Genomic DNA, 21,998 nt, shown 5'->3' with positions numbered 1-21,998 from the left:
CTATTAGTTGAGGGTTGATAGCCCCAAATATCTATTGTAGAATCCCTTTTCCATTCGTTACCTCCTTGGTCCGACAAGTAAGAATAAGACGAGTTCTAACATTGACCACCGTTAAAAAAGCAATCAAAGCGAAGGTAAAAACAATAAATGCATGCACTCTTTTTAAGGTTTATTAAGTATTAGGTCTACTTCGTTAATCTTCCATGGTTCCCACAACCCTAGTTGTGGATTTAGCATATTCATGCTTGTATGATAACTATCAGTGATAAATAAATTATGCATAACCATACACTTACTAGATGAATAGTAGAAATCCAGAATCTGGAATTGAATTCAAAGTCAAAAAACCCAAATTAAACGTGTAATTGTGCTCCAAAAGTCTAGAATAAAAGCAAAAGAGTTGTTTACTTCTATTTCCTGTACCAATACATACATAATAATGCAAAAGAAAACCTAGGAAAAGTATTTATAGACATCAAAAATCTATCCAAATAAAATCAGGAACACTGGGTTCAACAACTTCTACGGACCCATTTACGGGTCGTGGTCTCTTCTATGGCTCGTGGAATCTCTCTCATTGATAGCAGTCAAGGCATAGTCCCAGGACTTCTCCACGAACATGATCTATGGCCTGTGGAAGCTTTTACTCCTCGTGCTTTCCTTTTGTAGAACTCAGGGTTTTTAGTGCACTCTCAGCATCTTGACTACGATCAGCTTCTTTGGCTCGTAGATACTAGTACGGCTCGTACTGATCACTCGTACAAATCAGGGTCTTTTCCCATCTTTCAAAACTTTTTCTATGATCAAAGTCTTCGACTCATGGATGCAATTACGACCCTACTGCAAACTCGTACATTTCAGTCCCTTTTTCACCAATTTTTGAACCTCTATCTACGGACGCATCTATGGCTCGTAGACAACTCTCATAATTCCCAAAAAATTGCCTGTACAGTTCCTACACTTGCACTTGGTTCCCGAATCCTGTTTTCCTGTAAAACAACTAGAGACCACATCAAATCTACTAAAATGCGCTAGAGAACTTACACAAATTCTAAGTTTTAAGCATCACAAGTGCCGTAAATCCACGGCACATCACTAGATATCCTTCTGAGAGAGCAAATTGTAGCAGAATCACTGGGGCAATGGCAGAATTCTCAGAATGGATCAATGACATGGAACTGATTGATCCTCCTCTATTGGAGGATCTTTCACTTGCAGAAGGGGAGATAGTCATAGGAGAGCATCCAGAATTGATAGATCTTTTTTCACATCAGTGGGAAGAGTTGTTTCTGCAGATTAAGCAATCTATCCTTCCTAAGTTGGGGTGTGATCATAACCTAAGTTGCTTGGACTCTTCACTTTTAATGCCGCACCCAATTTTACCAACTTGTGGTGATTGGGAGTACAAACAATCCTACTTCATATTCTAACAATGGTGGCTTGGTATGGAGGGCATCAAGGACACAGTGCAAGATTGGTGGCAGTCTTTTACAGTATCTGATTACTCTCTTTCATTCTGGCTTCAAAACTGAGGTTCCTTAAGGAGAAATTAAAGGAATGGGGTAGGGATAATAGTAATAACTGGAGGCAAAAAAGAGAAGACATTCTGAATCAGATCTCCAATCTTGATAACATTCAAGAACAGAGGCGCTCCTTATTGTGGATGAATTACTTCAAAAAGCTCATCTGGCTATGGAGTTTGGAGAAGTAGTTAGGAATGAGGAGATAGCATGGAGACAGAGGTCAAGAATCCAGCGGTTGGAAAATGGAGACCAGAATACCAAATTCTCTTACAGGATGGCCACAACTCACAAGAGGTTCAACTCTATTGACTCATTAGATATTGAAGAAAATACAGTCACTGATCAGGCAACTTTAAGCATTGGTTGGAAGGCAACTTTAAGCAGAGCTATCTGAACCTGTACCAAGATCATAAAGACGTACAATGCAAAAAATAGAAGTGAAAAAGAAATGTTTTGAGGACTTGATATTGACATTTACAATAGGTTATGTAAGTGTATCCTTCATAGCTTGTCTGGCATGATAAGGTTAATTATGGTGTGGATAGATAACGAGCCACCAAAGCCCCTCTTGATTGGAAGAAGAAAATTGCGGCCACTGGAAATTCTTTGCTAACACTTCTCCGTGAGAACATGTGCATGGTCAGCCAGTGTTTTTCTTCAAAACTGCGGTGTTCAGGCCAGCTTATACACACTTTGACTAGTTCGTTAAGGTACCTGCTGCTTCTCACTGGCACAAGTACCGGGTAACTCTATACATCAAGGCTTGAACAGATGGGAAAGAATCACCTAGTGTTTTTTCCTTTACAAGGATTTAAACCTGAGACCTCATGGTTTTCAACTCATTTCATTAATCACTTGGCCACATCTTTGGGTGCAGTCAACTAGCTATTTATACTGCAAACTCATGCTCGCCTTATTCTTGCCTAAGAGTTGATTATTCAACTTCCTGTGTTTTCTGCAAGTTTTCTTCATGTCATGTACTGGTTTGCACAAAATCATTCGAGGAGTTTGTAGAAGTCTAGATTGTCATACTAGGCACTGATATCCCAGGTAGAAGTGTTGCTCGTTACACAGGTTTCACTTCCTTATGAGTATTGTTTCTACGGCCTTTCTCCAGGTAGCCGACAGGCTGATTGCATCTGATGATCTAATGCAATTTCACTTTAGAAGCACTAATGCTTTCTTATTTAGTGTAATATTTACTTGATTCTCAAACTGATAGGATTTTCTTTGTAATAGAATCGACCTGCCGAGCTGATTGCTAAATTTTTGGACGAGAAGCTTCGTGCTGGGAATAAAGGTACATCAGAGGAGGAATTGGAGGGGACATTAGATAAAGTCCTGGTTTTGTTCAGGTTTATACAGGTATGAGAACACAATAGCAGTAACCTGAGAACTTATGCAATCTATAGCTGCATAAGTCTATTTCTGTTGTTCAAGGGATAGATCAGTGTATGTTTTATTACCTGAAAGTATGCTAAGAGTTTGTTTGATCTTTCATCTTTGTGCAGGGTAAGGATGTATTTGAAGCATTCTACAAGAAAGATCTTGCGAAAAGACTGTTGTTGGGTAAGAGTGCTTCAATTGATGCTGAAAAGTCCATGATTTCTAAGGTCTGTCTTTAATGTTAACTATCACTGTTTCTGCTTTTCTTTGGTACCATCTGCTGAATTTTACCATTATTGTTACAGTTGAAGACCGAGTGTGGCAGCCAGTTCACTAACAAATTGGAAGGAATGTTCAAGGTATGTTTAGCTATGTACACGCTTATTCAACCAAATAGCAAATATATTGAACTTTTTGTTCAGCGTCTTGAGATTGGAGTCTGGAAATAGTGTTGTATCAGTCATGGAATAATTTGCAAACAGGTTATACATTTCCTGGATGATGTTATCTACCAACATCAGTTTCGAACTTTCTGCTCTAGCACAAAGTGGTTTCACTGAACATCAGATGAACTTGTTAGTCCTTCTGTTGTGTAATTGACAGATCATGATGGCCTTGGATGTACCTGTGTCAGCATTATCCTCTCTCCATTTCATCTCCATAGCCCAACACCACTGGTCCCCTGCTATTTTTCTGTGTACAATGCTGTATCTAGGATATTTTGACTGATATCTAAAATTGTTACAAGAAAATAAATCAATAGGCTCTAACATTTGTGAAAGATACCTGCACTGTCCGAACCCTCAGGGGTTGGCCTGCTGGCAATTGACTTGAGCCTTGGGGTTTGCTCCCTTTCAAGGTCTCAAGTTCGAAACCCACTAGGTGCAAACAATTTCTGAGGGCCATCGGACTGGGTAAAACCTGAATTAACCGTGGTGCACTTGCGGGAAACTCCTTGCCGAGGGCCTGTGCACCCCCGGGATTAGTCGGGGCTCAAAGAGACTCGGACACCCGGTGCAAATAAAAAAAAAAAGATACCTGCACTGTCCGAAAATTTCTTCTAAGGGAGAAATTATGTTGGGATACATATGGATTCCCGTGATTAGGCCTTACCTAATCCAGTAAATATATTTATAAAAAGATATGGATTACATGGAGGACATAGACCTTAGCCTCCAAAGGATAAAGTACAATGATGTAAACTATAATACATTTTATTTGCATCAAGAACACAGTCTATACAATGGCTGGTTCTTTCTTTACAGGAGAAACAAAAAAATACAGTGTGCACAAAGCTAAATAGGTTAACTGAGTGCCACTGGAAAGACCCAATGCATTAGTCATTAGTAAAAACATTCTTCCCAACCTTAAATCTGATATTTGGTCTTCCATCCTGCTCTTGATTCAGTGAGGATCTAGTTTGCTTTGGCAAAGAAAGATCTTCAGTGAAGACAATGTGTTGTCTGTAACACCCAAATTGGCCATTTGATCTGTAATGCCATTTCCTTCCCTGAAGATGTGAAAAAAATAAAAAGAATTCTCTATGCATCAAGGACCAAATTTGAATAATGTTATGGATCTGCCACGGAACATTGTTCTTCCTATTGATTATATCAACCATTAGCGTAGATTCAGACTCAACAATAGTTTTATGGAAACCATTGTCAATACACATGCTCATTCCTTGTAAAATAGCCTTAGCTGCCACATTCTTACTGCAAATACCATAGGATGAAGCAAAGGCCATTATCATATAGCCAACATGATTTCTAATAATTCCACCACCACCTGCAACTCCAGTTTACCTTTTCTGCATCCATCCAAATTCAATTCACCCAGCCATCCTCTGGAATAGTCCATCTCACCATTACGCTTTGGACAACAGGTTTTAATCTTTCCACATTGTTACACAAATCTCTCCACCTGGCAGGGAAATTTAGACTAGGAAAGGGGCATTTTATCACCAAGGCTTCTTATTGGCATACCTGCCAAATGATAAGCCTGATAGACATATGTACTTTCTCAAACCTAGCTTTGCACCTGCTTTTCCAGATCTCCCCACAAATACATGTGGGAAGCCATTGAAGTAGAACTCTATACATTCATAGGCTTAAGGAGCCACCACTATCACTGCTACCAAACAGATGTTAGAAACTCTCTCTCTGGTATTTTTTGCAACAATTTCATCTAGAAGAGATCTAGACTCCACACTTTTGAACACCTTCATCACTGGAAGCTTGGTTCTTCTGAACTCTCTGCAAATGGAAAGAAATTTTGGAAGGCATTTTCCCATGCCACAGAGCTTTGCCAGGAAGTGTTTCATTCCTGAAGGACCTCAATTATTGCCAAGTAGTTGAGAATCTCCCATTATATCCACTGTCCAGAATGCCCAGTTTTCCCTTTGTTGATCCACCTCCACCCTTTGAATGTTATTAACCTCAGTAGCAGGGAAAATGGTAGCCAAAGGATCACATCTCCATCTCCCATTAACATAAAAATGCTAACTTTAGTGCTCATGGGGGTTGGTCTACCGGTGACCATTTTAGCTAAAGGCCCCATTCCTGATCAGATATCCCCTTGACCAATTTTCCTGAGAATAAAAGGTTCGACTCTATCCTTAATCTTCATCATCCTTCTCCAAGTATGAGATTGTCCATATCTCAGATTGTCCATATCTCAAAGATTCTTAGGCTATGATCCCTAGAACAGTATTTATCATTTAGGGGTTGTTTGGTTGGGAACAAGTTATCCCAGGATAAGTTATCTTGGGGTTAGCTATCCTGGGATAACTTATCCCACCATGTATATGGGATAACTTATCCCATCACTATGATATAAATGGTGGGATAAGTTATCCCAAACATGGCAACCAAACAAGATATAAAATTTTTAATCCCATCACTATTTCCTTATCCCATCACTATTATTTTGAATCCCTCACACCAAACGACCCCTTAAGGCTTGACTGAGCATAGATTTATGAGTTCTAAAAGTCCACCACATCGTTGCAACAAAGGCATTACAAAAGTCTTCAATTGGTCTAAACCCAGCTCCTCCTTCAGAAGTAGGAAACACATTTCAGACCACTTGATCCAATGGGATTTGTGTTTTGTCCTCCTTTTTTCCCCAACAGAAGTTAACCAAGATCATCTCCATTTGCTTGATGACTGAAGAGCCTGCAAGACAGACTTTATCAGCACAACTTTGCCCCCAAAAGAGGGTAGTTTTCCATGTCATCCTTGCAACCTAGCATCCACCATTTCCACCATTGAACTAAATTACTGTACCTTGTTAGCCCCCACAAAAATAGACATCCCAGAAACTGCATAGGAAGTCAGATCTGTTGAAACCAGTAGTCTTGTAGACCTTTGTAAATGTCTCAAGAGTACACCTGGGAGGTAAAATAAAACAAGATTTCTGTTTATTCACCAGCTGACCAGAACAAATCTCATATGCACCGAGACTATCTATCATCATCTTGAGAGAATTTGAGTCATCTGAGGTGAAAAGGATGGTATCATCTGCATAGGAGAGGAGTGATAGTAGGTCCTTTTTGACAAAGGAGTATGGGATGAACCCATTGAAGATCAGATTATCCCTAAGTCTTGACAGTAATTTAGCCCCAACACAAAAGAGATGGAGATAACTGATCTCCTTGCTTGACCCCTCTTGTAGACTTGAAGAATCCACATCTACCCCCATTGATATTGACAGAGTAGAAATGTTCCTCTGAACTCTATCTATCCACAATTCACTGAAACCAAACTGTATAAAACTTGGCACAGATAGTCGCATTCCATACTGTCATAAGCCTTTCCATGTTTAATTTCACAACCACATTTCCATGTCCATTGGATTGTCTGATATTAAGCCCCTTCTCCTGAGCATAATGTTTTCTGTGATTGACCTTCACTTTATGAACCCTGTCTGACGCGGTGATATCAGCTTCTGCATAATTGACTTATCTCTGATTTATACAACAGCATACCCAGGAATCCCACTAAGTGGGCTCTGGGGAGAGTAGAGTGTACACATACCCAGTGTTTTGGGAAGTGAGAAGCGGAAAAAAGCGACAAGGGCTCGCTTCACAGAAGCGAGAAGCGAAGCGCGCGCTTTTTTTGAATAAAGCGATATTTAGTATAAAAATAAAAAAATATTAAACAACTGAATAGAGGTAATATATTCTTAGATTAAAAGTAAATAGATAGTCAATAATACTCATAAGTCATAACATATAAAGCAAAAACTCAAAAACATAATTAAATCACAAAGAATCAAACTCCTATTCTTCAACAAGAGCAGCAAAAGAATTGAAAAAAACAGAGCAATAATATTAATTGAAAAAAAAAACAGGTCAGTAATAGAGATTGAAAACAGAGCAGCAAACAGAATTGGAAAAAAAAAATGCAGCAATAAAAATATAGAAAAACACCCAGCAGCAACCAAAAAAAAAAAACAGTAGCAGATCGCAGCAGCTTCGCAGAGAAGAAGAGAAGAAGAAGAAGAAGAAGAAGAGAAGAACTTTAACTTTTATCAAAAAAAAAAAGAAGAAGAAGAAAACTTACAGGCTACAGCAGTCGCAAAGAAGAAGAGAAAAAGTCGCAGCTTCTTAGTTGCGTAAGTATCTTTCAGAATTTTTTTTAAAAAAAAAACCTTACATTTAAAATAAAAAAACCCTAATTGGCGCTTTTTCATAAAAAGCGCGCTTTATCGCGCTTTCGCTTTTCTTGCGCTTCTCGCTTCTACAGTAGAAGCGAGCGCCTTTTCAATGTCGCCTCGCTTCAGGAACTAAAAGCGCAGGAGCCTCGCCTCGCCTTGCCTCGCGCTTTAAGCACGCTTTTTACAACACTGCACATACCTTACCACTACCTTGTGAAGGTAGAGAGACCGTAACCTACTGATTTTGAAACTAAAGTTACTTAGACTGATTGATATGAGATCACTAAATTGCTGAGGGCACCCAATGATATGCATAAGGACTAGACAGGTATAGATCAAAGCCTTTGGTAATTGAGTTCCTTCAAAAAAAAATCAAGAATCATTAGTAAAACATCATTCTTGATGATCTCCAAACAAGAATGGTAGAACATTCCTGACATCCCATCAGATTCAGGAGCACCGTGGGAACTCATAGACATCACCACTTCCTCCATTGTGGGAATAACATTCAACATTAGATTTTCTTCCCTTCCAACGATTCTTGGAATATATCCCTGTTCTGAATGCTTTTAGAGAACTGACTTTGAAAAAATTCTACAGCTTCTCTAACTATTTCTTTATCACCCTCTATCCAGCTTCCATCAGTTCTCCTCATCTTCTTGAGGGACATCCTACTCCTCCTGCTTTTAACCACAGAATGATAGAATTTGGAGTTGGTTTCACCTTCAACAAACCACTTAATTCCAGACTTATGTTTTCAATTATTTTCGTCCTCCTTGATAGCTCTGATCAACTCTGCATTAGCTTCATTAAGTAAGTCTCTATTCTTATCAGAATTATCAGAGTTAGAGACAGCCTGCTGGCCTGCAACCTTAGTTCCAGTTCCTTAGTTTTGTCAAAAGATGTTGCCCAAACAATTTCTAGACCACTCAGACAATCTTTTGGCAGTAATTTTTGAGTTTCAAATGAAATTTCCACATTGGTGGTCCACTGACTTCTTTATTCCCTGCATGCTCCACTCATTTAAGAAATCTGGTTCATCCACCCAAAATCAACAAGTTTAAAGTATTTAATAGGATGCCTAGTCTTCTTTGTTACTTCAATGAGAAGTGGGGAATGGTCAGAACCCATTCTAACTAGGTGAGAAACACTAGTAGAATCAAACTGATTTGACCATTCTTGGTTGTACAAAATTCTGTCCAATCTCTGCCAAATTGCTTATCAGGGATCCACCCATTGCACCATGTGAAGTGGGATCTGGTGTAACCAGAGTCCATCAAGTTACAGTCCATGATACACGGTAGAGAGTCCATCCTTTTAGTCATTCAATCAGGTCTTCCACCCATTTGTTCAGCAGGATCAACAATGCAGTTGAAATCCCCCGCAACTATCCAAGGCATCTTTATGAGTATCTGCAATATTTCCCAGACAGTCCCATAAACTCTGTTCATGTTGCTGAGCTCTTAGCATAAACAAAAGTCATTATAAAATATAAATCTACTCTCATCCAACTTCACAAGGCATGAGACCTGCTGCTCATCAGAATTGATCACTTCACAATCCAGTCCATCCTCCCAGAAAACCCTAATCTGACTGTTGATATTAGAGAAAGCTTTGTTGTACCCAAGCTTTATTCTATATTTGTCCAGTTGATCACCTTTATAGAAAGGTTCTGACTGATTGGGAATTTCAAGCTTCTTATCATTTGTCTTAGTCTCTCCAGAGCAGTGTTAATGCTCCTTGTATTCCAATAAAGAGACTTCAACATGGAAATTAATCGAAATGGTTGTCCCTGTGATGAGCTCACAGGGTAGTTTATGGATTGTCTGCCACCCCTTCCTCTTTTAATCCAGTTCCTCCCATTGGGGATAGATGGTCATTGTTTACTATCTCATCTACTGCTCTTGCGTGGCCATCATCACGCTTTGACTCAAAATGTCCACCATACTCAACATTAGATCATCTTAATGTAGTCCCCTTCCAAATGTATTACAGCTTACAGCTTGAAACTACAATAAATTCCGTTTTTGACAAATAATCTAACACATCAAAAATATCATCCGCCTGTACCGACACTTCCTGGTCACACCAAAAGTAATCAAGGCCTAAGCAATTCATCTTAAACTTCTATAATTTGTTTGCTTGCCCTCAAACATCTTTGATTTCTTTCCTTTCCAAACTGTGCACCATATACATTCTGGGACAATCTTCCATCTCTCTCTCTCTCTCTCTCTTTTTTTTATGCCTTGCCATCACTATTCCAGCATTTCAGGAGTCCTATATTCCTTGGCTTCACCCGTTTTTATCTTTCTCAGACTAATGAATATCCTCCACAGTTGATCAGTCCACTTGCAATGTGAAAAAACTAAAAAGATGGTTGATTGTCTCTGCTTGTTACCACATAAAAAGCATCTAGAGCGTAGTTGAAAACTTGTCAGCTTCTCATGTGCGACACTGCTTCCTTTGCCAACAGCCAAGAGAAAACATCTAGATCATCTTTTTTGTTTTGCTAATACTTCAAATCTGTTTTGTCCAGGACATTGAATTATCAAAAGAGATAAATGAATCCTTCAAGCAATCTTCCCAAGCCAGAACAAAGCTCCCAACAGGGATCGAGTTGAGTGTCCATGTTTTGACAATGGGGTAAGTTGATATTAAAGAATTTTCAGATATTTGTGGTCTGTATCTTCAGAGTTAGAAGTTCATTGCTGGTTGTACTGCAGGTACTGGCCAACCTATCCCCCCATGGATGTTCGACTTCCCCACGAACTCAATGTCTATCAGGTTTGGCACCATGTTGCTTATTGTTAAAGAATGACAAAAAGTCCCACATCGGTAGTTAATGAGATGAGTGGACTCCTTATAAGGCTTGAACAATCCTCCTCCCTTTGAGCTAGCTTTTGGGGTGTGAGTTAGGCCTAAGACCTAATTTAACATGGTATCAAAGCAGGGCCCGTCTCACCCGATGTTGGGGTCCCCCAAAATCAAAAATTGCCCACGCACCAGAAGCTAAGCACTGGGCATGAGGTGGGTGTTAAAGAATGAAAAAGTCCCACATCGGTGGTTAATGAGATGGGTGGACTCCTTATAAGGCTTGGGCAATCCTCCTCCCTTTGAGCTAGCTTTTGGGGTGTGAGTTAGGCCTAAGACCTAATTTAACACTTATATTTAGTTCCTCTTTGACACCATTTAATGTTTCTGTTCACTTTACATTTTGTTATGCGGGGCCCCATGCTGCAGGATATTTTCAAGGAGTTCTACTTGAGCAAGTACAGTGGTAGGCGTTTGATGTGGCAAAATTCATTGGGCCACTGTGTTCTGAAAGCTGAATATCCAAAAGGAAAAAAGGAGCTCGCAGTTTCTCTGTTTCAGGTTGGTTTTTTCTAGTATTATTAGCATAATAGTATTCCTTTGCATATTATCTAAGTTATTGGTTGTGACCTTTATCCTCTTGCTGCAGACTGTTGTTTTGATGCTTTTTAATGATGCGGAAAACCTTAGCTTCCAAGATATCAAGGAAGCAACTGGAATTGAGGATAAAGAGCTGAGAAGGACTCTACAGTCTCTTGCATGTGGAAAAGTTCGTGTTCTCCAGAAGGTATGTGGTCATTGCTAGGTCAAGATTTTTCTTTCTTTTATCGTATTACCATCTTACATACTGATTCTTTTGGAAAAAATATCTTACAGATTCCAAAAGGAAGAGATGTGGAGGACGATGATACCTTTGTGTTTAATGATCAATTTACTGCTCCACTATATCGTATAAAGGTAAATCCCTTTTTTGATCAAGTATAAAGGCAAGTGCTTTTTGGTGTTTTCAGATAATGCCATCACCTCAAAGACTGAAGTGTTAAAACGTAAAAAAAGTGGCTTTTCCATAGAAAAAAAAGAAAAGAAGTGTTCTGTTGACAAATATGAGATAAAGATGTGATTGGTATTTTGGTACAAGGGGGTGTTTGGATTGACTTTTTTTTAAAGTAGCTTATAAGCTAAAAGCTAAAGGTCATAAGTTGGTCATATCCAAATTTTAGCTTTTAGTTTATTTTTGTACCTTTTTTTACCTAAATGTAGGTGCTTAAAAGCACTTTTTGTCTTTCCCAAACACCTCCAAAAATAATTAATAAAAGAGCTTAAAAGCTTAAAACTAGTTAAAATAAGCCAATCCAAAACAACCTCTTAAGTGGTTTGCTATTCCTGCTAGACATGTCAGAGCTAACAATAAATATATATATATATACAGGTAAATGCCATCCAGATGAAGGAAACAGTTGAGGAGAACACAAGCACTACTGAGAGAGTATTTCAGGACCGGCAATACCAGGTTTGCTCATCTATTCTTATTCTCTACATTAGTATTTCAATGAGTTGCACAGTCAAAACTACTCTAAAGTAAATAAAACTTGCTGTAGCATTTTTAACAGACAAGAGATTTGTGCTGCCTTCAATAGATGCATCACAAATTTGTCTTTTAGTTTTAACTGACATGACATGCTGTTCATATTTCATCTTACTGCACTGTTTTACTATTGATATATTCCTAATATCCTATTATTTCTAAGGCCAAAAATAGTCAGAAAAAAGACGAGGGCTGCTGAAACATTAAAGGAATTTCAGACTTGTTTTTTGCTGTTGATTTTCTTCAATCATCTCTGCCTACTTATGCAGGTTGATGCTGCTATTGTTAGGATAATGAAGACCAGAAAAGTACTGAGTCATACCCTCTTAATAACTGAACTCTTTCAGCAGGTAATGAAACTTTCCACCTTGTTGTGTTAACTCAGTAATTGTTAATCCTTGAGCTGGGAATGGATCTGGTGCCTCCTACTCCCACCCTGTGGATTCAGATGCCCAAACTCCGTATGTGGTTGAGAACCATTACTTGTATTCGAATGGTCTGGATTCAGGCATAGGATTAACTGCTAGGTGTTGAAAGCTGAGCACAATAGGGGATAATTGATGGGTCATAGAAAGCTGAGCACTTATATCAATTAATTTGAAGTAGTAATGTGTGGCCTTAGGGGTTGAAGAATTGAAGTAATAATCGGGAACTGATTTTAGTAAAGGTGATACTTGGTGAATTTTTCCCTTTGGCCAAATTTTTGGTGATAGAGTTATGCTGTACCTGTTCCGTAGCAGATAGCTGGTAATCAATTGATGAGTCGAGGTGTGTATAAACTGGTATGAACACCACTGTTATTCAAAAGAAATGTACCTTACCATTTTCTCTGTAGATGAAATGTTATTCTGAGTTCTTGCAACAGAAAAAAAATATTGATGAAAGAATAATTGGCAAGCAACATTGGATCTGTTAGTATGCAGGTGGCAGACAGGTGTTGAAAATCTGAGCACAAGTTTAACTAAATTTTTTCCTTGTGAACTTAAATAAATAAGAAGCCTTATGATGAAAGTAAAACCATAGATTTGTTCAATTCCAAACAGCAACCTTAACCTTTTTAAATGGAAACAGCTACTGCTTTGTTGTTGACTTCTCAGTAAAATAAATATATAGTTATGCTTTTCCCGAGGCAAATGGTTATTAATGAAATGGTAATAGGTAATGTTGAGGATGAGAAAATCTACTAGATGAAGAAATGAATTAGAAAGCATGAAGGTAGTAGTTTACCTAACTGCAAGTTAAGAGAGCGTCTTCTAAACCACTAAAAGGCCATCACTTTTTGACTTCCAAGTTAGAGTGAACCATTATCATCTCGGAATAAGAAAATAGGGGAATATCAATGAAATCAGCTATTAATACAATTATACTGAATCATTGTAGGCAAGGAAGGTTATTAGTATTCATGAAATCAGCTATTTGCCAAAATAATTTTCAGAACTTGTCTTCTACAACTTTACTTTTTTTGGTTCAAATATTTTCACCTTGTCAATGGTGAGTGTGTATTTGATCCAATTCATCTTTAGCTGGGTTGGTCTGCACTTTCGCTTAGTTTGATGATGAGAAGACGTTCCTATATGATTATCAAGACTTTATTGTTGCCAATATGATTCAACTGAGTATAGTGGTAGTTAGGATACAAAGTATGACCTCATGAACACCTAAAACAGCAATATTGTGACTGTTTTTCTTCTACAATAATAGTTAATATCTTCAATTTGCCTCTTTCATTACAACATTTGTTTCCACGTACCATGGTCAAGTCACTTGTAATAATTGATGGGTAGAGGGGTAGGCTGATTTTTCCACCGAGTTTCAGATGGTGTGCCGCTGGTTCTCAGGGGTTTCTTGTTTATCAAAATAATAAAAAAAAGAAGAAACAATCATTGCTAGAAATAGGAGCATATTTTTGCTACTGTACTAGTGCTTTTGATTTTAGCTGTGTTTTCATTTGGAGCGTATTTTGATCAGTTCTACTGTAAATAAAGCATGTGTGTTGTCATTTCATTTCAAGCTATATTAGCTTAAGGGGGGTTGTTCTGTTTAAACTAATTCAACTATTTTAACTGTTGTTGGAGCAGCTTAAATTCCCAATAAAACCAGCTGATCTGAAGAAAAGGATTGAAAGCCTCATAGATAGGGAGTACCTGGAACGGGACAAAAACAATCCTCAAATATACAACTACCTTGCTTAGAATGTTTCCAGACATCAATTTTTTTTTTCCATGTAAATGACTTGGGAGACTTCCTTGTCAGCTTCTGTACAGTTGACTTTGTAACCATTAATTTTGTTGTCATATACATTGTAAAGCTTATATTTAAGTTTATTTCGTGTGTCTACTTTTTTTTTTATTTCTTATGTCTACTTTTCGTTTTTTTCTTGAACCATATGAGCAAGTTTCTCTCCATTTTGTCTTCACTTCATCTCGAGTAATAATTTTGCTGTCGATATCATGTACTTTAGGGCCCGTTTGGAAAGCTATCTTGATAATTGAATTTGGTGTAATTGAGTGTAATTATACTATATGACGTGTTTGATTGGTCATATAATTACTTGGTCGGCAGATAATTGGGTATAATTAATTAGGTGTAAATACACTCCAATTCTCAGGGAAGGACCATGAATTGCTATAATTACATGGTGTAATTACAAGTTAATTATTATTTTTTTCTTTTTATTTATACTTTTGTTTTTTTCCGTTTTAGTTTTTTTTTTTGTTTTAATTTTTTTTTTTATTCTAAAAATATCTTAAATTATTTCTTTATTTATTTATTTATTCATTCTCAACCTTCTTTTGATTCCATGTAATTTTTTGTATTATCTATTTTTTATCATCATAATTTTGTTAGTAGTTAATTTTTAAATTAAAGGAATTCATTGTTAGTAAGGTTATAGGCTTGCATTTTTCTTTTCTTTTATGTGATATTTATGTATGTTATTATGTTGAACTTTGACATAAGAGTATTATATTAAATTTTGGGAACATTATAGAAAATGGCGAAGATGGCAACATGTTTATGGAAAACATCAATAGTTTAATCTCCCTCTCCCTCTCCCTCTCTCTTATCAATAAAAAGTAATTCATTCAAATGTATCATGTATTAATTGTTTCATTCAAATTTAGGTGGGAGCTTTGTATTTTTATCAATTGTATTTGAAAATTGTTTTTGTATTGTTGTATCAATTGTATTTGTAATCATATGAATATAATATGCATTTGTCAAATGTATTATGTATCAATTGTATCCAATCAAAGAGAGAATGAATACAATTGTACTCGTTGTATTTTGAATACAATTGATACAAAATACAAAACAGTTATGTACTAAATAAATAAAGAATAAAATCCTCTCTCCTCCCTCTCTTGATCTTGCTCGCCTCTTTCCTCGTAATATGAATTCATTTCGACACAAATTAGTTGTATTTGTATTATTTTTCTTCAAACCCGTGAAAAAATACAAAAATATAAATGCGTTAAATCAAAATGTTGTTGCAAATTGTAATTAGTGAAACTGTAGCTATGAAGTACTATTTATGGCCTAATGTTTGTTGTTTTTGAATGTTTTCAATTTTTTGTTTTGGATTTAAAAATTATGTTATATTTTTAGTTTCATTTGTTTTAGTAGTATTGACTTGAGATTTCACAATGCAGGTCATTTATTTGTTTAGTTAGACTTAATAGATTATAATTTTGTTAAATATTTAATAATTTATGACATTTTATTCAGGGAAAATTGTTCGAAATATATACGAACTTTGATGAAAATTGCTGAATAATCCAAACTTTGAGCGAGTTTATTACCCCCTGCATTATTTAATAGTGTATTTTATTAGTATATATGTGTCCATCTGGATCAGTGCATGAATACACATAAGACAGAAGCGTAGGGAACAAAATAAATACTTTATGAGCCTATCATAAACTGTCACATATCAATAAAGGTGAAATTTATTTTGTAATAATATTCATTTATTTAGACCCAATTCTTTTTACCTCTTTACCTAATTCTTCTTCTTCTTCTCCATGGCCATTGTTCACTCAAACAAAAATCACCATTGTAGATCAAAGAAGTAAGCTTTAACAAACTATTCTCTTTAATATTTTATGCTTAGTTGTTTTGTTTGTTCGATTTTTCATTAGGGTTTCTAATTTCTTTTCTCTGATTTCTATTTTTTTTCCATTAGGGTCACCCATAAAAGCATTAAAATTGAATTTGAATAGCATTAATTTTGACAAGAATGATCCAAAGTTGAATGAGAAAGTGCAATGTTTTCATGGTTTGTTGCTCCCTTTGAGAATAGTGAAGAAAAATAAGACACTTTATCAAATTTGGGGAAGAGGAAAGGTCGGGAACTGAATACATTTTTTTCTTTTTTAATTTATCAAATGTTCAAATATACTTTTGAAAATCAATTAATCAATTGATTAAACTAATTGACTAATCTAATTTATTAAGTGACAGTGTGAGACAATCACTTACGATTGACCGAGTAAGTGGTCTAGTTAGGCACATATATACCTTTAAATTACACTATTAAATAGTGCAGGAGGTAGTAGGACCCGTCAAAAGTTTGGGATTGTTATAGCAATTTTAGTCAAAGTTTAGATATATTTCATACTATTTTCCCTTTTATTTATAATATTAATATTTCTACAAACATGCATTTCATGATGTTCATAAAAATCTTGTACTTTTAGTTTTTATGCTTAATTCAATTGAAATATACTAATTTCAAAAATATAAATCAATTATTTTTTGACAATATTATTTAAGAACATATGTTTATTAATAAGTTTATTATCAAAAGACAATAGATATCCTAAATATTTAATTTAATATCATTTATAAAATTTCTTATCTGTCCAATTTAAAAATTAAATAATTAACTTTTATTTTAAAAATTTAATATAATCTTATGATTGCAATTGTGTATCCAAACATTACATTTGTAATTAAACTGTAATTACGCTATGGCAAACAAACAAGTTAGTGTATTTACTAGGCTAATAATTACTACCGTAATAGTTACATCAATTTCAATTACCATGTGGATTTCCAAACAGACTCTTAGAGATTTCAGTTGTCGTTCTCTGATCAGATTGTTGAGGAATTTTGGTGAGTAGTAGAGGTTCCGTAAAAGTACTCTTCATTGTATAGTGTTTACCCCTTTTGTTGTTTACTCAAAGTTCTCTCCTTAGCTAAACAACTAAGTATATTAAATATATCTAATTATATAGAAAAGTAGTAATATTTTATGGAAAAAACACTAGATCAAGTTAGGAATAGAAAGAAACCTGTGATCAGAACTCATCTTTCCTCTTACATGAATTTCAAGAATTCATTGGAAAAATAAAGAGCTGAACACATGGATGCATCAGGAGGGTATTCCCCCGATTTAGTCCTATAATCTTACATCCTTTACCAAGCGATGCAAGATGCTATGAAACACGAGGGCATGGTAGAAGAGTTCCCTTGCTTAAACTTAGTCATTGTGTGAGGAAAGAGATTGATATAACCTCGAGAACCTTGTTCTCATAGAAGTTCACCACCAAAAGCCACCAACTCCAAGGGGTGGCTAACATTATAGCTGTGGTACACCCCTCCTAAGCTTCTGTAGGCGGTGAGATTGTACGACATGACTTGTTGTTTGAAGCTAAGTTGTGGCTTGATTTTTGTATGTGACAACCTCATGCCTTCGAAGAATGATCAAAGGGTACATGTTGAGGCTGCTATTCTCATTGCTTGCATCATGTTGAGCATTCATATCAATTTTGGGGAAGTGGTGATGATAACGCTCAAATCACCCTTCAAACCCAATTAAAAAGGTAAACAATCGTAGTCAACAAAAATCCAACAAAGAGTCGTGGTCAAATCCCACAGGGAGCGGGTATCGTGGATAATTCTTTATCGAGAGATTTGGACTTTAAAGCAACTCATTTGGAGTAGTCAAAACAATTGGGTGGATGGTACCACCAACTTAATGTAAAGATTTGTTGTCAATTATTCCAATTAAACTAAAATTCGAACAAAATCAAGAGTTATCAAGCAATCTAGGGGTGCGTGGATCGGATATCAATGTCATATAGGAATAATGTGCTACTCTATCGTGATGTGCATACATGAATAGGCTAAGTCATTTTCACTAACGCTAATCATCTTTTGATCTCAAAACATTTATTCCTAGAATATCCTTTCAATCTCATCTAATGCCAATTATTAATGACCCATTATCTTACTCCATTCTCTCTTTCAAGAATAGGGAAAATAGATCCGACCCATAACCTCTCTTTCGAGCAAGTTAAAGACATCAAACCAAATTGCTAGTATTGAATTAATTACCCACTCAAGCTAATCTCTTTCGAGCATAAACAGAAGATCGGAAGTAGGAATTAAGTTTGCAACCTTAACCCTTAAGTTAACCCTATGATAATTAGACCAGATTCATGCATCAACAACAACAAAACAAAGCATAGCAAAATATCCACTACATTAAATTGACACCCAACCCCATTATAGCTCCCCTAGATCTTGGGGTTTTAGCCACTCATCATAAAAATATACCTTCTATGAAAGCAACCATGAATGACTTGAAATCAAGAAATTAAGAGTAAATCCACCTTGGATTTCACTTCAATTTATCGAATTCAAGATTCAAATTGTAAACCACCCAGAAAGCTAGAAAAAGTGTTCTAAAAAGTAAAGTGTTCTTTCTCAAAACTTTCCTCTCAATTATACTGTTCAACTCTTCTAAAACTCTATCATTTGGGTTATTTATATTTTCCTAAATTTGGCCCAAATGTCTACGTCGTAACCAAATTGGCGACATTAGTCGGGCTTGCCTAATTCACTCGGTGAATCACCCTTCGTTTCCCCACGCTCGCCTTTGTGATGCTCTATGTTTTAGGTGTTTGAACCTCAGTTGGTGAACTCGATTGAGTCAGCCTTTCACATTCGGCGCATCGCCGAATACAACCTTAGTTAGCCCTTCGAGCATTAAATTTTTGCCTTGCATACTGTCTCTTTGGGCGATGTGCTTTAGATCCACATTTCTTAGTCGGCGTATCGCTTTTTTTACTAGAGTTCGCCAACCTTCTTTGGTAAAAAGAAAGTGATATGCGCTATCAGATTGGGCGAAGTCTAGCTCAGTTGACGATCCGTCCTTCATTCTAGGCAATCATCAATGTTCATTTTGCACTTCTTTCGCATTTTTGGTCATTCTTTCAAGCTTTAGTCCATGCCTTGTCCAATTGCCTTCATGGCTGCAAATCATCAACATTTGATTAGAAAAGGGAAAAGTTAGACATTGAGGACACCAATTATTAAGCTAAATGGACCATAAACGAGTGCAAATATACCACTCATCAACACCCCTAACTTAAACTTTTGCTTGTCCTCAAGTAAATCAAGAACACAATAAGCTTAATAAGGGTGTCTACAACAGTACTCAAAGAGAGTTAACATGCAAACGCCATGGCAAAAATACTCTCAATAGTATGTTACCCTAAATCATGATAAAAAAGCTCCAATTGATGACTAGTTAGTCTCAACACAAGTTCAAGCTCACTTTAACTACCTTTTTTATAGCAAGAACATATTTCGACATATGCATTAAGTGACCTTACATTAAGAACGATTTCATGCTCTCACAAAGAAAATCAACAAAAGTAATAGGAATCAATGCAACTCTCACTCTCTCAAAAGAGAAATACATGGAAGCTTTTACCTATCGATTTGACCATATTTTCCAATCATTACACAACCTAGTTCATGCAAGATCTCAAGGGTCTTTTAGGCTTGTAATGGGACTGAGGGTTAAGACATGGTCAATTTGGATTGGTGACTTTTCTTTTTCAAAGCATTGTTGCAATCATCATCACCTCTTCTCAAGTTCTTTTTTTTTTCATTTGAGAACTCAAATCTATACTTTTCACTCAAATTATTTGGAACTCCCCTTTATTTCATTCACTTCTATTTTTCATTTTCCATCAAGTTGATGACAACTACACACACATTTTTTTTTATAAGGAGGGGTTCCCTCTTTTATAATACTTTCAGATTTTGGTTCTCATTTCTTCTTTCTTTGCCCTTCACTTGGCTCTCGTTCATCCTTCCTATCCACACTCCCCAACTTAGGATTTTTTCCTAAGTTTTCTATCCAAACATCACAATGCTTAGAAAAAGATTTTGGGAGAGAAGGTAGGGACAATTTTGTTCAAGAAGCTTCTTTTGGGTTGTCAACAAATAGGTTAGGCTCAAATTGGTGCCAACATAGATCCACACCCTCACAAGGTAGTCACAACAAGCTTTATAGAACATTTGGCTCCCTCATTGAATTTTCTCCCAAGATCATGTCATTTCTAATAACATAAGAGTGGTTGGGGATGTAACCCATACACCACGTACAAGTTTGAAACTGAAAAGATAATGAAAAACAATAAAGGAACTAAAGCATCAATGTCCTTGACCTCAGAGCATGAGGACTCACCAATCCAATGTGCTAGTAAAACAATTCAAGCTTGCCATGAGCGGGATGAGGAGCATCAGACCATATATTATAAGATAATATGAGCAAAAGTATGCATTAGTGCATTGAATTTACTAAGTATGGGGAAATGCATAAAAATATAGGCATGATAACATGATGAGCTTAAACATTATATGCTAGACCAAGTAAACGTAGTAAGAGCCTTTAAAGAATCCATGAGTCAAAATCAAGGTCAATGTATACTTAAAACACAAGGAAAGATTTAATAAAATCTTTGAAAAAAGCATACTTCATGTGTGGGATATTTACTATTAACTGACAATAAGACCATGTGAGCTATAACATGGAATCCGGCATAACCCTCACACCAAAAAGGGAAAACTACTTGCCAAGGTAGAATTCTATCACATTCATTCCTAATTGTTATTGTGGATCCACTAGCTAGGTCATTTAAGATAATCCTACGGGGACACATAGTTTGGGAAGAGGGAATTGCTGCTAGATACCAAACCTCTACTAATAGTATGGCCTCCATTCCAAAGTCTTCTTGGTGCTAAGTAAATCCCAATGGAAAAGAAATAATCATTTTCGTATCAAAATACTTTGAAAGGAACATTTTAGACTACCAATCCAATCATGTTCATATAAAGAGTAAGAGTAGCACTTTTCAAATCCTCATTTCATAAAACTTTCATATTAGACGCTTACCTTTTTCAAGAATCTAAATCATAATTTCATTCATATGTGAGAAAAACCTTTTATAAATCATAGATACTTACCTCAAAAGAATCCATAGTTCATAAATCATTATTTTCATAAAACATGCATAATTTTCATAACCAATTTCATGATCAAAATTCATGCCTTCATAAGCATTGTTCATAAAAGTTCATACAATGGGTACAGGCATGGGTCCATATGAAATAAATTGAAATTTATGTAATTGAATCAAATCATGCATAATAATATTGAAAATAAACAATTGAATCATAATAAATAGGACTCATGGAGATTTGCATAAAACTTTAATGGAATTGGATGAAATCAATTAGGAGATTGATATTCTTTTGGGTACCAATGGATGAAAGGAATCCAATGGTGAATTCCTACATACCTCAGGTAATCAAATACCTAGCAATGGAAAGAAGAACCTTGGAGCTTAATGAAACCCTAACCTTCACCTTGAGAGCTCTTGAAAGAATTTTGAGAAGAAGCATTGAGAGATTTTGGGAGAGTTTAAGTGAATGAGAGAAATTAGGCTTAGTTTAATGAGTACAAACGGTTATAGGGTAGTTATAGAGCCAAAACGACATAGTTTAGGGGTTAATTAGGTAAGAAAAGACCAAAACACCCTTACTAAAAAACTATCGGATAAGGTTTATGGTTTTGACCTACGGGTCGTCCTAGTCAACCATAGAACCTGTTATTAGGGTTTAAAATCCATTCAACTTCAACGAAACCATTCTACAGGTCGTCATCCATTCTACGGTCCGTAGACCTCTTCCATAGAACCCAACTTTAGGTCCAAAATTTTGATAAAACTGCATCC

The 21,998-nt window shown here is 36.2% G+C and overlaps 1 protein-coding gene across 1 annotated transcript in view; it reads left to right on the top strand.

Annotated features, from left to right (window-relative positions):
• Positions 1-14,313, top strand: part of LOC125846662 (cullin-4-like) — a 44,795-nt gene extending 30,482 nt beyond the window's left edge. The window contains exons 7-17 of the mRNA XM_049526224.1: positions 2,763-2,888; positions 3,035-3,136; positions 3,215-3,268; positions 10,105-10,211; positions 10,292-10,352; positions 10,809-10,940; positions 11,029-11,166; positions 11,256-11,336; positions 11,809-11,889; positions 12,234-12,314; positions 14,043-14,313. Coding sequence (XP_049382181.1) covers positions 2,763-2,888; positions 3,035-3,136; positions 3,215-3,268; positions 10,105-10,211; positions 10,292-10,352; positions 10,809-10,940; positions 11,029-11,166; positions 11,256-11,336; positions 11,809-11,889; positions 12,234-12,314; positions 14,043-14,156 — 1,077 coding nt within the window. The 3' untranslated portion in view covers positions 14,157-14,313. The remainder of the gene's footprint in view (positions 1-2,762; positions 2,889-3,034; positions 3,137-3,214; positions 3,269-10,104; positions 10,212-10,291; positions 10,353-10,808; positions 10,941-11,028; positions 11,167-11,255; positions 11,337-11,808; positions 11,890-12,233; positions 12,315-14,042) is intronic.
• The last annotated feature ends 7,685 nt before the right edge of the window (positions 14,314-21,998 follow it).

Source organism: Solanum stenotomum, chromosome 12 (assembly GCF_019186545.1).
Source record: "Solanum stenotomum isolate F172 chromosome 12, ASM1918654v1, whole genome shotgun sequence".
In the NCBI taxonomy this organism is placed as follows: Eukaryota; Viridiplantae; Streptophyta; class Magnoliopsida; order Solanales; family Solanaceae; genus Solanum; species Solanum stenotomum.
This window is presented reverse-complemented; position numbering and strand designations above follow the sequence as displayed.